General features: G+C 40.7%; 1 protein-coding gene across 1 annotated transcript; it reads left to right on the top strand.

Annotated features, from left to right (window-relative positions):
- Nucleotides 1-81: 81 nt before the first annotated feature.
- Nucleotides 82-22,538, top strand: ERCC3 (ERCC excision repair 3, TFIIH core complex helicase subunit). The gene is made up of 15 exons (XM_037397174.1): nucleotides 82-161; nucleotides 293-498; nucleotides 1,560-1,796; nucleotides 2,406-2,455; nucleotides 3,796-3,931; nucleotides 4,130-4,294; nucleotides 5,280-5,484; nucleotides 6,507-6,821; nucleotides 7,953-8,137; nucleotides 11,299-11,501; nucleotides 14,969-15,065; nucleotides 15,253-15,370; nucleotides 16,542-16,660; nucleotides 20,662-20,814; nucleotides 21,668-22,538. The coding sequence occupies exons 1-15, from the start codon at nucleotides 143-145 to the stop codon at nucleotides 21,800-21,802; spliced, it is 2,343 nt and encodes a 780-aa protein (XP_037253071.1). The 5' UTR covers nucleotides 82-142; the 3' UTR covers nucleotides 21,803-22,538.
- The last annotated feature ends 232 nt before the right edge of the window (nucleotides 22,539-22,770 follow it).

The raw sequence follows: 22,770 nt of genomic DNA, 5'->3' as shown, positions 1-22,770 counted from the left end.
CGCCCAAGCGTTCCCCGGCAGCGGGGGCGGCCCCGAGAACACAAAGTCGACGACGTTGCGGCGTGGGTCGCGCGCGCCGTGGCTCCGCCCCTCCCGCCGGCGGAAGTGACGCGCGGGCGTGCGGCGGCGCTGCGCGGCGGCCATGGGCAGGAAGGAGCGGGGTGAGCGGCGCGGCGCGGCCGGCCCGGCGGGGAGCGGCTGGGGCCGGGCGGGAGTGCGGCGGGAGCGGGGGGCGGCCGGGTATCCGCGGGCCGGCCGCGCTTCCTCGTCACAGCTCCGGCTTCGCTCCCAGATAAGAAGAAGTCCAGGAAGCGCCATTACGATGACGACGAAGACGATGAGGACGAAGCTCCCGGCAAGGAGTCCCAGGAGGCGGTGCCGTCCGCGGCGGGGAAGCAGGTGGAGGACAGCGGCACCAAAGTGGACGAGTACGGGGCGAAGGACTACAGGCAGCAGATGCCCCTGAAGGCCGACCACGCCTCGCGTCCCCTCTGGGTGGTACGTGCGGCCGGGCCTCGCAGCGCCTCGCCGCGGGCTTCGCCGGGCCGGGGGGGCCGCCCTGGTAGAGCTCGGGGCAGCGGACGGGCGCTGCAGGCCTGGGCGGGTGGCCTGGTCGCTGGGAGCCCCCCCTTGCCGGGGGGGCCGTCTTGGTGGGGCTTCCCCGGTCACGGAGCTGGGACCTTGTCTCCGCCGTCAGCCGGGCTGCGGGCGGCTGCGCGGGGGGAGGCCGCCAGTCCCTGCCGGGAGCCCGTGGCAGGGCCCCGGCGCGTTGCTGCCTTCCCCGAAGGGCCCCTGGCGGGCGTCCCTTGCAGCGGGCCGGGCAGGGCTGTGCAGCCCCTTAAGCGAAATGTTTCTGGGACGGAGGTGAAAGGCTTTGTGGGAGGCGTCCGCGTTGGCTAGTGATACAGGTGGGATCTGTTGTTGCCGTGATGCAGCCGTAGGCTTTGCATTATGGAATGGAACAGCCTTAAGACAAGCTGGTCTCATCTTCTGTAACTGGTACCGTTTGCTTTTTGTGCCCTGAAAGGGATGGCAGTAGGAAGCCTGTCCGCACCTCGGCCAGTCGTACAAGCATATGGAGAGGTGGTTGTGCAGCCGGCATCTGCAGGGCATACATTACCAAGTGCTGTGACACACAAGTGCCCTCTTTCCTGCTCTGTTTGTTCTGTGTAAAATGAGGAATTTTGTTTCAGGGGAATAGGGCTGCCAGGTTGCCTCTGCTCAAGCAATTTGCTTAGCAGTAATAAAGAAAAAACACCCCAGTGTGTCGGTCTGGAAAAGCCTAATTGATCAGGGTGTGGTTTATTCTTACTGCTATAGAAGGGACAGGAACAAATCAGTGTCTGGACACTTTCAGAAGACAAGTTTTATGCTCCTCGGTCTCCTTTCTTTTTTTCTTGTAATCTTACTGTTAGGGTAAACGCTTTGTTTGAAACCCTATGATGCATTAGTACCTAAATAGTGGACTGTCTCTTATGTCAACTGATGCTTTACAGGACATTCCTGATTCTGGTCAACTAACGCTGTTGTGCCCTCAGCATTTCTTTTTATTTCTGTAGGCTCCTGATGGCCATATTTTTCTGGAAGCCTTTTCTCCAGTTTACAAATATGCACAGGATTTTTTGGTTGCCATTGCTGAGCCTGTGTGCAGACCAACCCACATTCATGAATACAAACTGACTGCTTACTCGCTATATGCTGCTGTTAGTGTTGGCTTACAGACGAGCGATATCACAGAGTATTTACAAAAACTGAGCAAGACTGGGGTCCCAGATGGAATAATTCAGTTTATCAAGGTAAGAGTATTTAATTGGCATTGGAAATATGTTTACTGCTACTAGTGAAAACTTTTCCTGCTGCCTCTGCTTAATTGATTATTTTTTTTAATCATTCATTGTTTCTGTCACTGTTCCAAGAGAACAGAAGCTTTGTCTTATTTTTTGTCTTTTTCTGTACTATACTCCTGCACACATACTATTTTCACAGCATATCCTGTGTGGGGTTTATACCTCTTAAAAAAAAAAAGACACCCAAGCGTCTGTAAGCATACTTTCAGCCAATAGGAATTGTACGTGGGGAAAGTTTCCTCAGATTTCCTCTGGAAGAAGACTATGAATGTGGGATGCAACCTGGCATAGCCAGGCACTGTAAAACATAGTCTACCTTATCCTGCATGTATGTTCTTGCAGTCGTGGAAGCAGATTGGAATTGGGTATAAAAACTATCTGTGACCGATCTCCTGTGTGAGTTGATGTGTGCATCTTTTGAAAATACCTTCTCAGGTTTGTTCCATAAGCATAACATCACAAGTAAATGTTTTATTATATACTGCTTCTCCGCATTTGGTCCCAAATGGGGAATTGCTCTTTTGCATGTTCCTAACAACTGCTCTTGTTCATTTATAGCTTTGTACTGTCAGCTATGGGAAGGTGAAGCTGGTACTGAAACATAACAGGTAAGTGGCTTCTTCCTTAACTGGCGTGGCAAAGGAAGTCCCCCAAATGCCAGCTGTGCTTAAACAAGTGGTCTGAGTAGCTGTTGAGCCTTACAGCTCCCAGCTGAGTGGACCTTCTATCAATGCAAGATCATGTTTGTAATTGTTGAAAGTATTTAATACTTTGGTCAATTAATTCAGTTTGGCTGCCCTGAGCTACTACTACTGGCTATTGTTACATTTTTAGAAGCAGGTTGTGAATTTGATATTCTAGCTTGTTCCTTTATTACTTGGATTTGCAATATATCCTTAAGGTTTTCAGATAATTGTTTCGTACATTCCTTCCTAATTTGCATGAGCCTGGTTAGACAAGTTTTTCTACAGCTGTCCTTCAGCCTTGTGTATTCTGACTTGGAATCTGTTATTCAGGAAGGACGAGCAAATCCATTGGCAAGAGGTGCATGCTTGTTGCTGGGTTGAATGTGATTTATTTTAAATCTAGAAGATAATGTTGGAAGTGACCTTGATGGGTCAGCTACTTTAGAGCAGACCAATGTTATCTAAACATGTGATTTGTGGTAGGAAGAAGGAAAGGAAGGAGAAGAAATGGGAAGCCTGTGTCTGTACCTTGTCTGTGTTTTGTCTTTCTCATTATTTCTTTTTCAAAGTTCTCTGTTGTCTGACAGCCGCAGATAAGCCCTGGGCCTATAATTTTCTGCTTGTGCTGCAGCTTTTTTGAACCTGCTGCGTTGGGTAGAACTGATGCTAGTATTGCTAGCAGGTTTTTGTTCTCTTCTTAGGTGTTTCTGAGGAAAAGATTTCTCCCATGCTAGTGAAGTCTCTTTGGCTCATATTTTAACTGTGATTTCCAACTAGCATCATTACTGACAAATGTCCAGGGAGAGAAACAATTTCAGGATGCACTAATTTGAATTTTTAGATGGTCTATGTTCTGGATGTTTTGGATTTTTGTCTTCTGAGCTTTTTTTGGTCCTGTGGGCAGGACTTTGAAACACCACATCCAGTGTTTTCACAGACTCGCTTCAATATCAAAAAAATGGACTTGTGTCGCATGTCACAAATAAGACATGTATGTGAGAGCTCAGTCTAGGCAGTTCTGCTGGAGTTTTCCCACAGATGTTAGAGAACTTTGAGCAAGATGGGTAACTGCAAAGTACATGATGCTTTTGGTGTGAGGCATCTTGAAAAAATCTTGATCCCTATAATTTCTTTATTTTTAAATGCCCCCCCCCCCCAGATTAGACACTTGAGAGTGCATCTGGAATAGCAATATATTTAAGCATCTATACCACTCTTCTTGTAAGTTATTCAGTTGATTAGTTCATTTTCTTTAATTTTAGGTATTTTGTTGAAAGTACCCACCCTGATGTCATTCAGCAGCTTCTGCAAGACCATGTAATTAGGGACTGTCGCCTGAGAAATGCTGAGGGTGAAGAAACAGAGCTCATTACAGAGACATTCACGAGTAAATCAGCAGTATGTTTGGGCATGTTTTAAAATTCTTGAATTAAAAGTACATAAACTGTTGGATTGTTGTTTGTTGTATCAGCTGTTGCTTTCCATTCTGTCAGCAATGATCGGTGCCTCCTTAATGAGCCCAAATTGGGGCAGGGCAGGGGGTGGACTGTATCTCTAATGAAACTGTTGGTGAAAATTCATGTTCGTGTGTTTCAGATTTCTAAATCCAGTGAAGGTGGCTTTGGTCCATCAACATCACAGGGAACAGATGCCCAGAATAAGCCAGATGTCCCAGCTGACTTATATGAGTTTTATGAACAGATGGACAAAGATGAGGAGGAGGAGGAGGAAACACAGACAGTTTCTTTTGAAGTCAAGCAGGTATAAGTATATTATATTAGTCTCTGCATTTGTAGCTTTGGGGAATGGGCCCAAAGTTTTGCAAATAAGTGTGAGAATTTAATGTGAAGTACTGTGGTACTTTGTTTGATAGTGGAGATCACTTTAAGTCATCTAACTTTTCTTTCCTTTTCCCTCCCAAAATCTTAGAATCTTCCTCTTCTGTACAGAGGGTGGCAGACTGGGTATTGTCCCTTCCCTGCCCACAAGGCACAGGGCTCACAGGCCAGAGAAAGGCTCCAGAGATGAAGGGAGGTTGTTCCCCCCTTTCTTTCTTTTCTCTCTCTTTCTCCCTCTCCCTTTTTCCCTGCCTTTTTTTGTTTTGTGATTTATGTTTGCAGAAGGAACTCCTGCCAGTTCTGATTTCATAGCTTGAGAAGGGTAGCTGGAGGTTGCAGCACAGTCCTGCTTGACCTTCAGAGAGTTTTTGTAGAATTTCTCAAGTTGTTTTTGGACTTGGTGTTTCTAATGATGCCTTACTCTGGGGAAAACAGAAATTATATACAAGATAGTTTAGTAGCTATTTTGTTTATTTTAAAAAAACCAAACCAACAACCTCTTGGTGATTGAATTGAACTGTCATTGTGGTGGAATAACTGCATTACCAGGGTATGGAGATTTTCCAGATAACAGATGTTCAGCTTTGGTAGGTCCTTTTCTGTAACACACAGAACCTTTTGTGTCTGTTACTGAACACTTTGTTGCAGGACTTCAAAGTGTAGTTTAGTCGCTGCCAGGTAAACAACACATCTGAGATTGTGTCATGTTCTTCCATCTGTCTGTTTTCTAAAATGTTTGAGAGGGGTAGAGATGATCATGAATGAAGTTTTTGGAATAAACTTTTACCCTTGCAGACTTCATGAGCATAAAAAAATAAATGTAACTTCACATGGTACTATATAATCTGGTTGTTCAAAAAAAAAATAACGTGGAAAACTTACCTTCTGAAGCTTTGTTTCCTCTTCAGGAGATGATTGAAGAACTTCAGAAGCGTTGTATCCATTTAGAGTACCCCTTGCTGGCAGAATATGATTTCAGAAATGATTCTGTGAATCCTGATATTAATATAGATCTGAAACCTACAGCTGTCCTCAGGCCCTATCAAGAGAAAAGCCTGAGAAAGATGTTTGGAAATGGGCGAGCCAGATCTGGTGTTATTGTCTTGCCATGTGGTAAGTTTCTAGGTTGGTGTTTAGGGGTTTTGTTCTTTATTGGCCTGTTAACTTCCAAATTTGATGGCTTCTTTAATTCAGACAGCGGTAGGAACTGTTCTGGGTACCAGTATACAGAGTCCTGTTGGTTTGTAGTGAGTGGGTGGTGATACTGTGGTGAGGGAGAGCCTGGTTAATGGAGCTGTCGGGCATCTGCTTAACGGTGCTGCCGGTATCCCTGTAGAGACCAACAAACTGATATGTGGTTGTAGTAGCTTCAGATAACCGTTCGTGCTTTCACTGGTCCCTCTAAAGTCAGCTCTGCTGATCATGCAGTGAAATGTTAAAGCCATTGCCGTGGGTATAATTTGTTCCTCAGTTGGGGGTAAGGAGATTGGGGGGGAACTGGAAATACAAATATGGCATAAGGGGTATGTAAGGAAGGAAAGAGCTTGTATGCACAAGTTCTGGGCCTGAGAGCTTGAGAAAGAAATGAGGAATGTGCAAACTGGGACAACCTACAGGAAGCAATGGAAAAGGGAGAGAACAGGTGACTGCATGCCAGTGCCCTTGGTATTGGGGGTGGGAGACACAGCGAGGGCCCGAGAGAGTGTGTGAGGGATGCTGGAACAAGTGTGAAGGAGGAATGGAAAGATTTAAGGACTTGCCGTTTGGGGGAACAAACATAGCTGGCAGGGATAGATCACCTCTAGGGGAAGCTTTCTGTAGCCACCTGGAATTTAATATGCTTTTGAAATTGAAACAGCATTAGAATGATTGTTTCTAATTGGCACAGCCATTGTTTACAATGATTTTCTTGAGAAAATGGAGTTAATGTGTCCAGTAGACAATGCAGCTGGATTTTTAAGAAGCGAATGCTCCATTTCTTTAAAACTATTATAATAAGGAAACAACATACAATTTCCTGATACATGATTTCATATCCTCTCACTGTTTTCCTGTCTTTCTTTGCTCTTTCCTCCCCGCCCCCCCTCCAGTAGTGTCTGAGAGATGACTAATGAATCTCTCTTCTTCCCCTACAGGTGCTGGCAAGTCTCTAGTTGGAGTGACAGCTGCGTGTACTGTCCGCAAGCGGTGTCTGGTCCTTGGTAATTCTGCAGTGTCTGTAGAGCAGTGGAAAGCCCAGTTCAAGATGTGGTCCACCATTGACGACAGTCAGATATGCCGGTTCACTTCTGATGCCAAGGACAAGCCTATTGGCTGTTCGATTGCTATCAGTACATATTCCATGTTGGGACACACAACGAAAAGATCCTGGGAAGCAGAAAGAGTAATGGAGTGGCTTAAGAGTCAAGAGTGGGGCCTTATGATACTTGATGAAGTACATACTATCCCTGGTAAGGAAACAGCATGCGGACTTTTCATGCTGATAACGTTACTCTGCTTTTTTAGAAGTGGTGTGGTTTTTTGCTTTCTCATCATCAATATAGTGAGTAAATACATGGGTTAGGGTTTTGAGACAAGTAAGATGCCTTGTTCTGCTTTCTTTTTTTCCCACGATACTACAGCTAAGCTGGCCATTAGTTTTCTGAAACCCTTCAAATTAGATACTGTCTTTTCTATAATGGCACTGTACCATAAGGTGCCTTCTCCTGTGTACCTGAATTATGTTTGTATAATTTTGCTGTAGACAGGTTTGAACAGGAGGGGAATTAATCTGCCTTCTTTTCTGTTGAGATGTAGTGGAACTATAGGCTAGCTTTTAATATCTATTTCTACTCAATAAAATGTGAGCAAGTATAGTGATTACTGTCCAGAAACAGCTGTTGTATTTGAAATTCCTGTGTAATTAAGATCTGTACTATTGGAAAGCAATAATGTAGTATTTAAGTGTCTATGGAATAATCCTGGCTAAAAATACCATGCAGGATTCTGTTAGCTCCTCTACCTTGTTCTCATGATTTCATTTGAATATAATTTGGTATCTACAGAAATGATGGATTTTAGAAGGAGACCTTGACAATTAACTGCTATTTTATCAAATTAGCATGTTGCTGCCACTATTCTTTCAATTTTGTTCGTTCTTTGTTTCATAAAAATTAAGGTATAGAGCCTCCTCTGTGATCTCTAGCAATGCTGAAGATGAGTTATTCAGCCATATACTAGAAGTCTGAATGTGGCAATCGGCCAAGAGTCCTTGTGTCATAGTTCCTTCTATGAAATACTATATGACCTAAAACAAGCCATGTAACCTCTGAATGTATTAATTTTCTTTCGGGAAATTGGAAATTATAAAGATGCCAGAAGTTTTACTGTGATTTTCAGAGTACACTGATGATGTAAACTAAAGCTGCAATCAGTGTGAATTTTTGCTGTAACACAGATTTCTTAGAGGTGTGTGTGAAATGGGGTAAAATTTCCCAATGCTTTATGTTCAGGAGTTGATGAAAGTGTTTTTTTAAGTTGCAGTATTTGTCTTCTAAATCCGTTCAGGAAAGTAAACAGAAAATCTGTCTTGCATTTCTTAGCAAAAATGTTCAGACGTGTGCTCACTATTGTACAAGCTCATTGTAAACTGGGGCTGACTGCTACCCTGGTCAGAGAAGATGATAAAATTGTTGACCTGAACTTCCTGATTGGACCAAAGCTCTATGAAGCCAACTGGATGGAGCTGCAGAACAGTGGCTACATTGCTAAAGTACAGTGTGCTGAGGTGATGCTCTGCTTTTTGTACTACTAGTGTTTAGTATGCTTATACTTTTTTTTTTTTTTTTTTTTTTTTTTTGAGGAAGATATATGTAATTGTGAGTATTTAACTGGGAAAAACAGGTGCCCTTATGACTTTTCATTTACTTTGTAGCTTAGGCAAGGCTGTTGCTGGTCAGTAGTAACATGTAGTAAATCCAGTAGCCACGCGTTCTTCAGAATGACTTCAGCACTCTTCCTTTTTGGGGTTGTGGTGCCCGATGGGTTGTCTCAAAGTCACCTTTCAGAAATGTGGGCAGTGGTAGACCTCGTTCGATGCAATTGACATTCTTGTTGTCCAGCTTGACTTTGTACTTTGAGCTCAGTTCTGTGTGGCAGTGTAACATGGTGTTATGATAAGTGTAACATCAGGTGGTATGCTGGCAAGTGCTTTTCAGAGACTTCAGCTGGTAGACAGTCTGTGGTTGTTTGAGGAGAATTCCTCTTAAACTCTTAAACAAAAGAAGTATAATAGCAAGTTTAAAAAACATAAGAAAACACCTGCTTATTTGAAACCTGAATGCATGAGGGTGAAAATTGAAAACACAGGACTGGATCTTACTATCTATTTCTAATATAACAGTGTGACCTCTGTTCTTCCCATCATATGGATGAGAGAAAAGTCTGGTATCCCGTTGGAATAATCCCTTTGTGGAAACCCTTCACACAGGCTCATTAGAACGTTAAAAGTAACCTTTCTGGGTCAGACTAAAGGTCTAGCTTAATATATTGTCTCTGATATTTGTCAAGGAAGATACTTAAGGAAGAGTATAAAAATAGGGCAAACGTATCTGTTACTTCTCCTGATACACAGAAACCACTCATAAATGATTAAGGGCTTGGAGAAGTAACATCACTGTGTGTCTTTCATGAGCTTGTCCAGACTCCCGTTGAATGGAAGCAAAGTTTTAGCAGCTACAGCATGCAATGATAGAATTTCATAACTTAACTGTCTTTTTGGGCTTTCCTGCATGTTTTTTGCTTTGGTTTTTTTGTTGTTGTTTGGGGGGGGGGGGGGTGGTGTTGATTTTTTGTTACTGGGTTGTTTTTTTAAAACCTCGTTAGTTTCATGCTAGCTTTGGCACTGGAATAAAAGATGCAAATGCAGGTCGGGTGTTCTCCTTTTAAGCTTTGTGCAAACCGGAAGTTGTAGAAGGAAAAAACCCACAAATATTTTTAAGTCATAGAATACAAGTGAAGAGTTATCTAGAAAATAACTGGGTTGAAGGGAGAGTAACCAGTCTGCAAGTTCAAATTTGACTGTTTAGGCTCTTTGGTTAATTCTGCTTTGGGTGCACAATTCTTCTCAGTCCCTGAACTGCCCTTTAGGCGTTGCAAAGTGTGAAGCGTGAGCTACCTTTGTTCTGAATGATGTGGAAATTCTGCAAGTTGATATTCTTTAGGCCAATGTTTTGAAATAACATGTGGTGGGACTATCAAAAGCAAAGAATCAAAAACAAGCAGTCTGATAAATAACAAGTCTAGTATGTGCACAACTGCATTGCATACCTATTGGGATTTTCTTGACATGTTGAGAAGTAACATCTTTAATCAACTTCGCTTATTCCGCATAGCCAAGAAAGATGTCTGGTTTGCTCTTTTAAGTGTGGTTCTCCAGGTGGCAGGAGAGGGCAGTGCTGCTCTGATAAGGCAGGTCATGGTCATTGTGGTACTGTTCTTCCACTGCTTTAAAAGAGAACAAGCAGCACAGTTGAGAAAGTTAAAAGAAATTTTTGAAAAAGAGAACAAGCCTGTTCTTTAACTGTATTTTCAGAGTTCCGTAATTTACAAATAATCCCTTTCCCAGCTGTCATACCAAGTTTTTGGCTTGGAGTGTGCATCTTGCAAAACATAAAAATGAAAAGATTTGTGTGAGAAGTAGCTCTTAGCCATTTCCAAATCCTGAAGAGAGTGCAAATACAAATCGAAATATATTCAGTTTGCCATGTAGTCAGAGGCATTGAACAATAGAATAATTATTTTACTACAGTCCAATGTTCAACATTCATAGTTCATTGTCACTTTGAAACGCTCTTTTCTGATTTAAGAGTTTTAGATCTTTTATAGACAACATACAATAATAGTAGAGCCTATTCAATGCATAAATTTATTGTTAATGTAGTCAAGGGATGAAAAAAGCCTTACCTAGCATTCACTGGAAAAAATGTATTGAAACAAAAAAGTAGTTTGTAACAGTACAAAACAGTTCAGCTTGTTTAAATAAACTAAATTGTCACATAACTTTCCTAGCTGAACGATAGTTATGCAAGAGGCTTTTCTTTGCAGTATTCTGTTAATTGGTACTGTGTATATAAGGGAGTAACCCGTGTACAGTAGAATGAACATCTTCTAAATTATATGCACTATAGATAGTGGCATTATATGGTATAGATAGTATTATTGCATTGGCATAAACTTCTCAGCTTCGTAATTTCTTCTGTTTTCATGCTACAGTAGAAAAAATACCTCAGTAAGCCTAGACTTGTGCAGTACTATGATACGTATTTACATAATAAAATAATTGCTTAGGGAGACCTTTGGAAGTCTTCTAATTAATCCTAGTGTTTTGAAAGTGGTAGACTTAACAGCTGTTAAAACAAAGGTCACTCCGCTGTGGGTATATGAAAAAAGGTTGGTAAATTTGTTCTGTAATGAAGACTAAATGTGTCTCTTAGCTTTCAGAATATGGATGGAAATTAATTTTTATGGGAAAAGCTTTGATTGCTGTGACAGGAGGGACATTGCACAGATGATTTATTCCCTTAACTGTTGCTATATAAAAAGTAGTAGCATTCAGTAAAATTATTAGGTGTGAAGCATAAAGGAAGTATCTTCTAGTCTTGTTGCTATCCCACTGCCTGTTTCTGTTGTGGATCTCACTGACAAAGCGTTTTGGAAGGCCAGAATATTAATGAGGTTAAACGGAGTTTGGTAGTGTTGGAGACTACAGCGACCAGTAGCTGTCACTCTGGTACAGAAATTACTGTGTTCAAATCTGTGCCCTGTGCTGTACAGAAAGCCGTAATGCATTATTGTTGCCCCAATATCTTTTCAATTCCAGTGGAATGAAATAAATAAATAACGGAGGGTTACTTTGTGTGTGTGTGTTTGTGTGTTTTCTAATTCTAGGTTTGGTGCCCAATGTCACCTGAATTTTATAGAGAATATGTAGCTATCAAAACAAAGAAACGGATACTGCTGTACACCATGAACCCAAATAAATTCAGAGCCTGCCAGTTCCTGATTAAGTTTCATGAGCGACGGAATGATAAAATCATCGTGTTTGCTGACAACGTGTTTGCACTGAAGGAATATGCGATCAGACTCGGGAAGTAAGTGTTCACAGCTGGCGATGGCACTGTTCTCTTCCTTCCTGGAAAATTGCCTTGTAATCTCACAGCTTTCAGTAGTCTAGATATTTCTTCTAATACTTAGATTTAACTCAAATCCTATATAAAAAGGAGCTCGGGAGGGTATATTTTTGGATGGATTTTATTGGCACTGCAACATTATATCAGTGTAGAACTGTTTGAAAAGAATCTCTGTTTAGCACTTGCCTCAGAGGAGTTTTCATCCAAGATTTCTGTGAAAGACTGTTACTACTTCTCCATCCATGTTATTATTATTAAAAGCCAGTAGAAAAGTGAGGGGCTTAAAAAAATATCACTAGAACTATTTCTTTAATGAATGGTAGCCTCCCCTATCTCCCTGAGACAAGTTTTTCAGATATACACTCTGAATTTTTCAAGATCTTTTGGGACCCAGGATGTTCCTCTTCAGGTTCTCAAAAGGTCTCAGCCTTGTGTAAAAAGCCTAAGACAAACTTTCTGGGGATCTGTGCTGTACCGGTGCACTGCCTAGGACTAATGTAATTGTTTAATAAACAGAAGGATATTGCTCCCATGAGCTTCTCAGCTACCTTAAATGACTGTAACATGAGTGCAGGTATGGAAGGTTGTACAAATAGTTTAATGAGGGGTTAGCATCAGTGTGTTTGTAGGGTTTGGAGAGGGGTGATCCGGGAGTGTTTGCCAGGATTAGGCGTAGAGCAGTTATTGGGGAAAACATTCATAGAAGCTGCCCTCATCCTTTCTTTGACAACGCCAAATTGTTGACAAACCCTGCTTGTTGGAAGCTGTGGGGCATTTTGACTGCGTATGATTTCATGTCTAGGAATTTCAGCAGTATTTCTTAGTAAAACCACAAACAAGCATTACACTTTCCAAAATTCATGATCAGTTTTGACTGTAGTTTAACAGCCATGTTGTGCTGGCTTGCTGTGACATCAAATAGTAAGCAGAGCTAATGGTGCTGGATGAATTCCAACACCCATGGTCTCTTTCATCATTTTTTTTAATCTGTCTGGACAGAGATTAGCTGTAATGATGCCTCTGGAATGTCTCTAGCAGTGTTCAGTGCACCACAGGAAAACCCTTCAGCAAAGGCGATGCTGGGAGGGGGTGCTTGCTAAGTAGCACAGCAGTTGTGAAGCGGGGGAGACACTGCAGAAGCATGGCAGGAAAACCAGTTGAAGAAATATTAGGTGCTTATTTTTTGTGTTCTTGAATGAATTTTCTGTTCCTCACATGATTTGTGTGGCTCGTGGTTGTATGGCAGTCGATGTTAGAAGGAAAGAAGGCTCGCAGTGCTGGATAAAGGTGAGGGAGTCTTTATTTTAACCAGAGAATTTTCTGTCCATTCACTATGAGCATGCTGAAACAAAGGGAACTGAGTTAGGGTGGCGCAGGAATTACACGGGTAAGGAGGAGAGCAGCCCAGCAGCGGGTACAGCGGCGGTGGCGGAGCCTGTCTGCCCGGGCTGTGCTGGCCCAGCAGGAGAGCAGTGTCCACAGCGCTTCTCGTGACCTGACTGAAGCACATGAGGTGGTGGGCTCCTGGGTGGAGGCAGAGATGGCTGTGGTTCGGCTCTCTGCCAGCTCCTCCCTTACCACCTTCTTGCCCTCGGTACTGGCATGAAAAAACATGCACATGACAGGAATTATTTTTGGGGCCACAGATTTCAAATTTTCTTAGCCAACTTTTATTCTGTCATGAGTCTCATGCTGATTCTTACTGGTGGTGTTAATTAGTGTGTTTAAATCGCTCTTTCTGAAGGACTGTGCCTCTATGGTCTTCACAGTTACGTCGGTTAATGGGAGGGATCTGTCTCTGCAAATGCCTCAAGTGTCTTCCTGCAGTGAGGAAGAGGAGTAATTTAAAAAATAAAAGTCAGTCTAGCATTGGACGTTCTAGGTTCAGGAGGGTCCTCAGATAAGTGTTAGTGAATCACTGTCAAGTAGGATCTGGGGGGGTAAAATGGGGGATTGGTAGCTGGGACTTCCAGGTTATTCTGTGTTGTGCCCCTTCTTGGTGACTTTAAGAAACAGAAGGCTTACAACTGCTTTAGTTTAAGTTTAAATCTTCCGTTTAAGTTTCGCTTGGAATTAAAGTAATCACAATTTAAATATTAAATGTAATTCCAAATAATGGTTAATATATTACCGAATGCTACTAATTGGATAATAACGGTAGTGTTTCAGAGTTGACTCATTTGCCACTTTCATTTTTTAGCTGCATTTTCCTGACAGTTTGGTTAAACGCACTAAATAGAAGAATTAGATTAGGGATGACCAGGATTGTTGGTAAAAGAAAAACTAGAATAAAGTTTTTACTAGAGAAAGCTAGAGGACCCAACACACCAGAATTGGTTGGTAATAGAAAACCTTAGTACTATGCGCTGCATGTTTATGTTCAGCTACCACCCATGTATGTGCAATATTAAAAGTTAGAGTACTCTAACATTTGAGGTTGGTTCCTTGTATTAGAAATAGTGTATGGAAGTGTGAACAAAACAGAAATTGTAGAACTTGGTTCCTGTTATTTGGAGATGCTGATAACGAGCATTTGGAAACGTAGTGCAACAGATGAAGAAGCAGTGCCTGTACACTCCTGCATGCCACTTTTTTTTTTTTTTTTTATGTGGACTTTGCCATTTCTAGGGCCTTTTTTTGTTTGTTTTTTTAAACTGCTCAGGCAGGAAGAAAACAGCCAGAGTGTAGAGAGGATCTTGGAAGATTCATAGTAGTCCAAGTTACTCATGAGGTCTGGGGGGGCTGAGAGTTTGTGTGAGCTTTCTGGATTGAGATATTAAATGCTCCATGTGATTCATCAAGTGTTAGAAACCTTAGATTAAATGCCACTTTGAGCTTCTTGTGGCCATGGAATGTCTGGGACCCTGTTCTTGTTTCAGTAGGTCCAGGAGGTATTAGGAAGGGCAAGAGGTTAGCTTCAGAAGCAAAAATAATTTTCTCAGAACAACATCCAGCAGCCAGCTTGTGACACTTGGCACATCATTGGTAGAGAAGCCTGGATTTTCAAGTGTTTTAAGTAGGAAGCAAAGGTTGCAGCTGTCAATGTGCTAACTCAGTAGATTTGAGGTGAAAAAAAATCTCTTATTTTATCAGCTGCCTTCAGTCTTTCATGTAGGCTTAGCAAATGTATTCAGTCTGTTGATATACAGCTTCACTGGTGCACATAATTGCAAAACATTTATAACTGTCAGAATTTATTTCTGGCAGACTGGGTTTCTGTAGAGGATTCCACAAACAACTGGGGTAGCTGCCATAAAGAGCCAAACAAGCTAAAAGTAAAGTGTAAGCTGTACCAAAATCTGTTTTGTTTTTATATCAGTTCAAATGTGTACTGCACTCCCTGCCATGTCTTGGTTTCTTAGTACCTCACAAAAAATGATTGCGAAGTCTTGAATTGATTTAATTTGCGTATGTTCTGTTCTTTTCAGACCTTATATATATGGTCCTACTGCACAAGGAGAAAGAATGCAAATTCTACAAAACTTCAAGCACAATCCAAAAATCAACACTATTTTCATTTCCAAGGTAAGCAAGGACATTTCAGTGTGTCCTTGTACCTGTATTCAGTGAACTTTATTCAAGAGTAAATTATACATGCATGTTGTGCATTTGACATCTTTGTATCGCAGCTCACAAATGTGCACATTGTATTAAATCTTTGTCGGTGATATATGGAAATAAGATATGCTTAGAGGCTGCTTCTCTGTTATAGGTAGGTGACACATCATTCGATCTGCCAGAAGCCAATGTTCTGATTCAGATTTCATCCCATGGTGGGTCTCGAAGACAGGAGGCTCAAAGACTGGGGCGAGTGCTAAGAGCCAAAAAAGGTAAATGAGGTGGTGGTTGGACTCTTGAGGCTTGGATCGTAGTATCAGAACTGCAGAGAAACTGGATGTTCATGATACTTCTTTATCTTGTCCTTGGATTATGTTTTAGTAAAAGAGAATACGCCCATATACCAGTGAAGGGAGATGAAGCATGTTCAGGGTCAGTAAAGGTTTGTTGGGAAAACTTCCAAAGGACAAAAAAAGCTGAAGGAAAATGAACTTTTTGTTTTGTCGTGGTTCTTTTACTTTTTCATTCCTTGATATTTTCCTCAACATGAAATAGTTCTTAAAAAATCATAGCATTACTCTATGCAAGTCTCTAGAAAGCACATTTTTGATACTGCAGATTACTTGCTTTTAAAAATGGGATTTGATTTCCAACTAGTTGTGTTTTTGCAAAACATAACCAAGGAGCTTTTTGTTTGGAAAAATGATCTTTAAAACACTTTCTACTTGCACTTAAGGTCTACATTTACTTACTTCATGTGCAGTTTGTGCTTGTTACAGCTGAGGCTTTGTTTGAAAATGTCTGCAAACCCCATGGTAGTGAATTAACAAGGTCTTAGTGAAACCTTGGGTTTTAAAAGAGAACCCAATGCTGTTTAATTAATAAATCTTAAGAGATGTAAATTTAAGTAAATTATTATATGCAGCCTGGTGTATCCTGGGTTTCAAAATAGCTCTGTGAATTTTTAGCTACATATCTTTGTCTTTTTTAATGCAAAACCAGTGCAAACTCCAATTTATGTCGATAAAACTTCTCCTTTGTCTTTTTCCATTAACTTTTTTGATGTGTGTTGCAATCCTTACTCTAGACTTTTTATTCGCTCTTTACATAGTAGACTTACAAATAATTTTATTATTCACCTTGCCCAGTGTAATGAAGAAGCAGATTCTTCTCCGAGTACCAGTGTAATTGTGTTAGTATCCATTTCCTTTTCAATTTTATTTTTTTTTGCCCATTCTCAAGTTATTAAGAACAAGAGTAGGAATTTCCATACTGTGTACTTTGTCAATCAGTTTATGTAAGGTCTGGATGCAGCTAAACTTTGCAAAATTTTTTTTGTGGGGAGACAACTGATTTAAACACCTGTTTTCAGTGTTCAGTCCTTTTTTGTTTTTTTGGTGCAGTGTTCCAAATGGAACTAATCACTCAGTCTTTGTCTCCTAGGCATGGTTGCAGAGGAATACAATGCCTTTTTTTATTCTCTTGTATCCCAAGACACTCAGGAAATGGCATATTCAACGAAGCGACAACGGTTTCTTGTAGATCAAGGTTATAGCTTCAAGGTAACTTGTCTCTGCTATTTATATAGTTGTGACCTAAAAACATAATTTCCATGTTCTTTCATGTTAGTATTGGGTCAAGAATCCTGGTTGTGTAATGTATTAATGAAGGTTTTGCTTGCAAGCAAAAACTGTTTCAGGGTTGGTTTATCATCTGTGTTACTGTGAGGGTAGATACAAGTAACTTAGTACAGCTTTTAGAAAGGTAAGTATTCTAACTTCAAACCAAGCACCCACTGGAGAGTGAAGTGGAATGTTACTTGTGCGGTTGCTTTATATTTATGCTGTTCAGTTGTCGATGCATGCAGGCCTCCTATTGTGTGTTGTCACACTGGCTGTGCATAAAGCATTGTTGATAGGTGTTCATGTCATAGTGGCCAGCAGCAGTTCAGAAAACTTCCAAAACATCACAAGTCACCAATAGTTTCCAGAGAACCTCCAGTGGCAGGCCAGTATTTCACTATGGGGAGACATCTTTTACCTTGTGGCTAAAGAGAACATATAGCCGGCAGGATTCATCCATCCTACATTTATACATCTGACTCTGGGAATCGTAAAGTGTTTGAAGTGTCTAGCATCCCGCTCCAAAAGAAACACCTTTCAGGGATCTTTGTCCACACACTAATCTTGTGCACCATTTCCGTAGTGCTGTCCAAAGCCTGCGGTGGTACAGAAAATCAATCAGTCCAGGATGCAGGCACGTCGATCTTGGCTCTGTTAAGCAAAACCTGCTCTGGTTAATGGTGTATAGACTGTGCCTATTTAGCTTCCACCAACAGTTTGTAATTGTCTCTGCATGGAGTGAAGTGTATCACCGGGTTGAATGTTAATTGATGAAGAAAGGACAGAATTTACTGCAGGAAAAGACTGTTACTACAGAGTAGAAATCTTCCTACCTACAACTAAAACATACTCCTCAAAATAGAGAACATTTTCAGTGTGGACAGTGTGACAGAACTTGAAAATCAGAAAGTTCCTTTTGTAAAGGACTGAATGCTGTCATGTCTTCATACATACTTGAAGATTGATTGCCCCTTGTACTTCTGTTTGTTATGTATATATAGAGTTATGTTGTCTTCTTGCAAATGTAAAATCTCACTCCACCAAAGCTCCTCTATTTGATAGATTTCATGGTGTGTCTCATTCGTATATTTTTTTTAATCCATGGGCTGCCCCATATGCTCATCCGCTGGGTTGTTAAAGGCAACAGGGTGTCATGATAGCTCTTGCTTTTAGGTGAATTATTGCTTTGTAAAACTGGAGTTTACTGCTCTGATGAGAAGCCTTCCCAGTAAGAAACATTGCTGAGCAGAAGGCAGCTCCCATATCTGCCTTTAGTGAACAAGCTCAAGCTTATGGTGTTGACAGAATCATGCAGGGATGGCACAAGGTGCAAGGGCAAGCAGCCCCTGCTGGATTGCACTTGAGCTGAGCTATTTAAGAGCTTTTCCTCATGAGGCGTACGTGCAGTACAAGACATCCCTATGGGTAAAACCTCTCTGAACTGCAGCTATGCTGAAGTAAATAATTGCTTTGTAACCAGTGGCCCATTAAATAGAGCTTTAAGGGGGTCCTTCCACTGAAAGAGGCATGTCACAGTCTTTAGAGGTAAAATCCTTGTTTTGCTTTGTAGTCGATGTATTTTGACAAAATTTTAGATCAGTATTAAGCTGCAGCTAATTACAGCAAATGCATCTATGTGGTGGTAGTCAAGATTAGAGAAATCCCTTGTATTTGAATGTCTTGGATTTTAGAACTAAGAAAGAGGTTAAAATTGAGGGATTTTATTTTGCAAGGAAGACCTAGTCCTAGGAGCTTTGGTGTAATATGGGGAAAAAAGCAGTGCAAGTGGCAGCTGAGTATTTGGAGCAACATTTTAGCTGACCAGTACTGGAATGTTCTTTCTTTGTGGTTAAGGAACAGTATGTTAGAATATCTATTTTCATCCGTTTGCCAAACTTTAAGCCTTAGTCATAGCTGGCATCAAGGAATAGGGCTGGAAGAAATGTCCAAGAAACGACCTATTACGTTTCTTCATACCAAGCCAGGATCAACTCTATGTATGTTGTTCCCAGCAGATTTTTGCCTTCTTATTCTTCCAAATATGGAGACTCTACCTCATCCTTAGGTAATTATTTCAGTGCTGATGTCCTCTCCTTCAGAATTTTTGCTCCTAAATTACTAAAACTTCACTACTTCTTTAAAAGGGTAAAAGTTTTCCCTTTTTTTCTAAGACTTTCTTCTGACTGTCTCTCAATAGCTCCGTTCTCTGCCTTTCATCAAAAAGAAAACTGGAATACATTGGTTTTTTCCTAAATCACATATTTTGTGTTTGCTTCTTAAATAGGAGCCTTGTCATCACAATTTGCTTCTTGGAGTTTACTGCTAGTGGGGGTTTTTTGGTTTGCTAACTATAGTTTATTTACTGTATTATGTTTTTTTGTTTAGAGGCTGAATGTAGGTTATATTTTAAGCCAGTCGGAGAGCTCATTATATCAGAGAATTGGGGATTACTTTAAACTTGGCATCTGTTGAACAGCTTAAAAAAATGATGATGCAGTGGGAATTCTTTCTGTTCTGTGAATCACGTTAGCACTGTTTTGCAGCCACAATTGGAAACAGCCTAATGCAATTTAAAATTGCTTTTCATGACTCCTTTTTATTTTTGAGGTGATCCTAGCAATGCCGTTCTAAATGAACAAGAAGGGGGACCATAGTGTTCCTTTAGCCATATAGTAGGAGACCTTGCTTCTGTGAATGGATTCTTAAAGCTAGGACATTTCTCAGAAAGGCATCCATTTTTTAATTAGGAATTGCCATTGACTGCAGTCTACAACACTGATTATTCGGTCTAGTGTTTCCCTACCGTGTTTTTCAAAAACAGTGCTTTGTGGCTAATATGGATTCATTTTACCTTAAGCTGTATTCATAGTTTTTGATCAGTCTTTGTGGTCAGCTCCAGCCCAGATTACTGAAGTAACTCGTTTCTAATTGTATTGGCTCAAGACATAAGCTGAAAAAGGAAGCTGAGGAGGGGAAACACCACATAATCAAGGAAAAGGCTGAAATAGAATGTCTTTCTCAAAAGCTCTTCAAGTTGGAAACATAGTGGGGAAAACTGAGATTCTCACGTATAAATATATTTTTACCCAAATGTATTTAACTGCAGGAAAAATTCCTGTGAAATTTTCAAAATACTTCTACTTAAGAAAGCAAGCTGCCTATTGAGAAGCTTTGTAACAGAAGCCTGAGAGCTTTTCAGTTCTTCAGAAGAGGTTTTTCAGCTAACAGAGTATATGGCACTATATTGCCAGTAGATGGCATGTGCCCTGCATCCGTGGTTATTATTAAATGAGTTACTAAGAATTTCAAAGAGAGCAGACATAACCAGCTAAGTTAACTGGTGCACAAATGTTGAAAGAGCCCTTTTGCTGTGCTGCTGATGCTTGCTTGCACACGCGGTCTCTCAGCAACATCATATATCTTGATTTGTTAGGGGCTTTATCCATGTTCCTCGATGTTTATCGCTAGAATTCTCAGTGTCTGGAAAGCTAGTGAATTATTTTTGTTAAAGTGCTAGTTTTTAAACTAGATGAATGTAGAGCCCACAACATGAAGCTAACCTTGCACTAAGTTGAATGTGCATCTGAGCTGTATGTGCTTTGGTCAGGCTCTTGGTCAAGCTGGGATCAACAGCATTTGGCTGACATCCTCTGTCCAGAGCTTTTCCTTTTTTCTTCTCCCTTTTTTTTTTTCCCCAGTGTTTGTGTTTTGCATTTCCAGCTAGAATATAACAAGGGATGTGTGTGCCTGTATATATACTTCACTTAGCAAAATTTTATGTGTATCTATGCTAACCATAGTGTTAAGCTGTTCAGACCATTAATAAAAATTGAAGGCAGCACCAACAGGATATGGAATCAGAAATCCTTGTCTTGGTTTTGATTAGCCAGCTAACAGTGAGGAGGAAGAGCCCTCACCTTGTACTGTGCTCTGTTTCGTAGGTAATAACAAAGCTTGCAGGCATGGAAGAAGAAGAACTTTCATTTTCATCCAAAGAAGAACAGCAGCAGCTTCTCCAGAAAGTTCTGCAAGCATCTGACTTGGATGCTGAGGAGGAAGTAGTTGCTGGAGAATATGGTTCAAAGTCAGCTCAGGTAATGAAGAATGCTTTGTGCGACCACAAACGTGACCACAAACGTGACAGAACTTGACCGCTGCATTTTAATTCTAAATGTGTTGCCATCATTGATGCCTTAGTATCTTTGTGAAACATTGGAGAACAGACTCATTTTTTTAAGCTGCATTAGCATTTAGCTATTTGAGTAATTCGGTTTGATAATGGGCACTCGAAAGAAGGTAGACATGGAATTCATGTCCTCCATTATATTTGAGGGAGAAGGCGATAGATCTATTGTTACAGATTTTGCAGTACATCTTCTAAGTCATGAACAGTGAAAAGATTTTAAAAGATTTTTAAGATATACATATGTCAGAGCACATACTCTTGTGGTGGCACTGTGCTCCTTGAATCACGCTCTGATTTCCTCATGCCCACAGGGCAGAAGCATAAGGGCTACATTTGTTCATTTTTAAGAGAATTACTATTATTGTAGGTAGTAGTTTGACATTTGCAGCCATGTCTGATATAAGAAAAATAAACAGCCTGAAACATGTGTTGATACATAAGTTAAAATCAAGCTACAATGTGGTAATTGATTTTTTTAGGGTTTATTTTTAGCTGAATTGCATTGTGCGTGAAATGCGTTGGGAATTCCTACTCTAAGGTATCTTTCTGTATTAAACCTTATGTAGGTTTGTATACTTACGGTGAGTGGCAGGCAGTGACTTCCTTTGTAGAAATTCCTCGTAAGAAAAGGAACTTTGAAGGCTTTTTGGCATTAAGGTCACTAAATGAACAGTGCTGCCCGGTAACCAGTGGGTGTCAGTGGGTTAGAGATGGCTGTCTGATCACACACTAAGCACATGGTTTTTTCTCCTCACTTGCAGGTGTCCCGTCGTACAGGCACAATGAGCTCTATGTCAGGAGCAGATGATACGGTTTACATGGAGTACCACTCTTCACGGAGTAAAGCATCTTCAAATAAGCACATCCATCCACTATTTAAACGCTTCCGGAAATGACATTCAAATGACATGTGCATTTTGTTAAAGCTGTGTATCCATGTACCTTGGTTCCATAACTAAGTATACAGAATTGAATTTTCTGACAACCTTTAAAAGACTTTTTTTCATATGCATCTGTATGGACACATCTTTACTCTGCAATATATGTGCTGTCATGGGTGAATGTGAAAGGAAAAAAAGAACCAAATCTTACCACAGAAAAGATATTATCCAGTGACTGGATCCTGGTTATACCTGTCTGGTTTTCAGGGTAATGAATAGAATTTATTTTTATCAGCTGAAGACCCTTTTTCAGATGAATTCTGGGAAGGTTTTGTAAATGAAGTTTGTACTGATGTTTGAAATACTATTTATCTGATTATTGTGTCCGCTCAACAATATACTGTTTTTTAAAATGCTTAAATAAAAATCATTCACTGAGCTGAACAAATCCTGATAGGAGCACTTCACATAATATTTTTAAACTGGGAGCTAGTTTATAGTTATGACTTAACCTGTCTTAAAATTCTAACACATTGTTTGGAAATATTTTGAAGTTCTAAGACAAGGAGAAAGAGGAACTCTGTCTCCAATATAAATTCAAGGAAGGCATTCATAAATACAAATAAATTCCGTGCTCCATTTTTCTTCATTTTTCTTGCTACTGTTAAGAAGTTGCTGAAATAAAAGCTGTTTCCCTTGTCATTTATATTCTATTTATTAACGATGCAATAAAACCATCATAACTGCTAAACAGCGCAGTGTCACTACAGAAGTTACTATTGAATCAATATCGTTTTGACTTACCATAGGATGAGTTGGAAGCAGAGGTGTGAAGGAAAGGTTCCTTGAGTTCGGGGGAGGGGGGGGAGGTTCTTAATGAAGACTGCGGTGTATTTCTAGAAAATTTGAGGAAATGTGGTGGTGGCTTATGGCAGAAGAATGCTTTTTAAATAACATCTTCGTAATATTGTAATGGTTATGAT

This window comes from Falco rusticolus, chromosome 8, assembly GCF_015220075.1.
Source record: "Falco rusticolus isolate bFalRus1 chromosome 8, bFalRus1.pri, whole genome shotgun sequence".
NCBI classification, from domain to species: domain Eukaryota; kingdom Metazoa; phylum Chordata; class Aves; order Falconiformes; family Falconidae; genus Falco; species Falco rusticolus.
Note: the sequence above shows the minus strand (reverse complement) of the source record. Positions and strands in the feature narration are given on the sequence as shown.